Source organism: Colobus angolensis, unplaced genomic scaffold (assembly GCF_000951035.1).
Source record: "Colobus angolensis palliatus isolate OR3802 unplaced genomic scaffold, Cang.pa_1.0 Scaffold4101, whole genome shotgun sequence".
NCBI lineage: Eukaryota > Metazoa > Chordata > Mammalia > Primates > Cercopithecidae > Colobus > Colobus angolensis.
Window position 1 is genome coordinate 9324 of NW_012117491.1, and position 3300 is coordinate 12623.

General features: G+C 45.2%; 1 protein-coding gene across 1 annotated transcript in view; it reads left to right on the forward strand.

Moving 5' to 3' along the window:
* LOC105521879 (phosphatidylinositol 5-phosphate 4-kinase type-2 gamma-like) overlaps positions 1-2427 on the forward strand; it is a gene marked incomplete at both ends in the record, with an annotated part of 11536 nt that extends 9109 nt beyond the window's left edge. Inside the window, one exon of the mRNA XM_011956218.1 lies at positions 2284-2427. Coding sequence (XP_011811608.1) covers positions 2284-2427 — 144 coding nt within the window. The remainder of the gene's footprint in view (positions 1-2283) is intronic.
* Positions 2428-3300: the final 873 nt, after the last annotated feature.

Genomic DNA, 3300 nt, shown 5'->3' on the forward strand with positions numbered 1-3300 from the left:
TTTTTGTATTTTTAGTAGAGACGGGGTTTCACTGTGTTAGCCAGGATGGTCTCGATCTCCTGACCTCGTGATCTGCCCGTCTCAGCCTCCCAAAGTGCTGGGATTACAGGCTTGAGCCACCGTGCCCGGCTAAGAGAGTTTTTTAGAGGAGATACTGTAAGAGTTGATCCTTGAAGGACTAGTAGAGATTAACCACTGGACAGGGTGGAAGAGCATTCTAGGCAAAGGGAAACAGCACTAGTAAGGTACAGAGCCATGAGAGAACTTGGCGTTAGGAAACTGCAAGAAATTCCATTTGGATGGGATATAATATTGTGGAAATAGGCAGGAACCAGATTGTGAAGAGTCTTATAAGCCCCACAAAGAAGTTTGGGCTTTATCCTGAAGGTGGTTTTGCAAAGGGCGTGATATAATTGTTATTTAGAAATATTTAGCAAATGTGACAGCATTTTAGAGAATGGATTGGTGGGAGGTAACACTCGGAGGGTGGATACCAGTTAGGAGGCAATTTTAATAGTCCAGGGTAGAAACGGTGAAGGCCTGGGGGAGTGATGGTGATGGGGATAGAAAGGAAGACCTATGGGAGAACTGAGATTTAAGAGACAGGGGCCTCCAGGTTCCTGGTGAGGGATAACTGGGTGCGCATTTGCCAGAAATTAGAAACAGAGGAACAGGTTTTTGGAGGAAGAAAGTTCTGATTTGGACATACTGAATTTGAGGTTTCTGCAATTCATCCAGATGAGGATGTCCAGTAAGTGGTTGGGGCATGGGTACAGAATTCAGGAAAAAGGATTAGATTGGGAGTATAGGTTTGAGAATTGTATGTGAATAAGTGATCATTAAAACCATGACTATAGATATGATTATCGTAGGGAGGTTGTGTGCAGTGAAATGAAAAGAAAGTTGAGGACAGAACCTAAAGGAGCAAGTGAAGAAATGAGCCCATAAAGGAAACTAAGAGTAGATTAACACTTTTAGTTATTTATGCTGTACTACATTCCATAAAGGATTCGAGGACAGAGAGGAGGGGAAAATCTGGAAGGTAGTATAATAAGAGCTGAGGATGAAGAGAGTTTTAAGAAGAGACTGGTCAATAGGATCAAGTGCCACGAAGCTGAAATATAACAATGACTAGAATACTTACTAGATTTGACAACTGAGGGATATGGGGGAGATTTCAGAGGAGAAATGAGGTATAAACCTGATTTCAGTGATTCAAGGTGTGCATGAGAGACAGGAGATGAATTTATTGCTGATTACTTTTCTGAGAAGGTTGGCTGTGAAGAGAAAGAGGCGGCACACAGAAAGAGAGATGGTAAGCACTGAAGAAATAATTTTTTTTTTTTTTTTTCCGAGAGACAGGATCTCACTATGTTGCTCAGACTGGTCTCAAACTCCTAGGCTCAAGCCATCCTCCTGCCTCAGCCTCCCAAGTAGCTGGGATTACAGGTGTGAGCCTGGCTTAATAGGATAATTTTTTAAAAAGAATCCAAATTGTAGGCCAGGCGCAGTGGCGCATGCCTGTAATCCTAGCACTTTGGGAGGCCGAAGTGGGCAGATTGCCTGAGTTCAGGAGTTCGAGACCAGCCTGGGTAACACAGTGAAACCCCACCTCTACTAAATACAAAAAATTAGCTGAGCATGGCAGCGTGCACCTGTACTCCCAGCTACTCGGGAGGCTGTGGCAGGAGAATTGCTTGAACCTGGAAGGCGGAGGTTGCAGTGAGTCGAGATTGCGCCACTGCAGTCCAGCCTGGGCAACAGAGTGAGACTCCATCTCCAAAAAAAAAAAAAAAAAAAAAAAAGAATTTTGGCCAGGCGCGGTGGCTCACGCCTGTAATCCCAACACTTTGGGAGGCCGAGGTGGGCAGATCACCTGAGGTCAGGAGTTTGAGACCAGCCTGGCCAACATGGCAAAACCCCATCTCTACTAAAGATATGAAAATTAGCCGGGTGTGGTGGTGCACATCTGTAGTCCCTGCTACTTGGGAGGCTGAGGCAGGAGAATTGCCTGAACTTGGGAGGTGGAGATTGCAGTGAGCTGAGATCGCACCACTACACTCCAGCCTGGGTGACAGAGTGAGACTCCTTGTCAAAAAATAAAAAAAAAAAAAGAATTTTGCATTCAGTTTCTTTCAGTCCACATATGAACACCTGATGAGGAACCTGTGCTGAATCTCCTACCCCAGGGATTCATCCACTTTCAGCTGACCATTTTCTTATGACTTGTTTCTGCATATAAAGGGGGAGGAAAAGAGCCTCTGGCCCATTCTGTGTCCCCAGGTGTCCCTTACCCGAAACCCCCCCAGCGAAAGTGAAGGCAGTGATGGTCGCTTCCTTATCTCCTACGATCGGACTCTGGTCATCAAAGAAGTATCCAGTGAGGACATTGCTGACATGCATAGCAACCTCTCCAACTATCACCAGGTCAGGCCTCTCTCTAGCCCCATTCTTTCCCTTTCCTTCCTACTCACATATAGCTCAGCTGCTATCAGTAGTAGATGCTGACTGGGGAGAAAACTCATTGGAAGAGGGAAACCATAATCGTATCTAGCCCTAAATGGGATGAGGGAAGCTATTCTGTCTGATAAAATTCACAGGCCGGGCGCAGTGGCTCACACCTGTAGTCCCAGCACTTTGGGAGGCCGAGCCGGGAGGATCACCTGAGGTCGGGAGTTCGAGACCAGTTTGACCAACATGAAGAAACCCTGTCTCTACTAAAAATACAAAATTAGCTGGGCACGGTGACTCATTCCTGTAATCCCAGCTGCTCAGGAGGCTGAGGCAGGAGAATCGCTTGAACCTGGGAGGCAGAGGTTGTGGTGAGCCGAGATCATGCATTTGCACTCCAGCCTGGGCAACAAGAGCAAAACTGTGTCTAAAAAAAAAGAAAGAAAAAGAAAAAAGATTAAACAAAAGATTTACTGGGAGTGTGGAGTTTATGGAATGTTTTGGCAGTAAAAACACTCTTCTTGAATGTCTCTACTGAAGAAAAATTTCACCAAAATCAGTGAGCAAGGGGAATACATCAGAGTCCAAAAGGAGTCGTTGGTTTATGCAACGAATATTGAGTATCTCTTATTAGGCCCTATGTTAGGCAGTAGAGAAGGAGGTAAATGGAACATTTGTGGCCCTTACAGATCCTTTGGTCTAATGGCAGTGACCAGTGACTCAGTAGCACACAGCAAGATATATACAATAGTAGAAGTCTGTACAGAATGTTCTGAAGCTAGAGAAGAGCATCCTAACTCACCTGGGGAAAGAAGTGAACTTGGGAGGCTAAAGAGAGTTGTTGTTGTT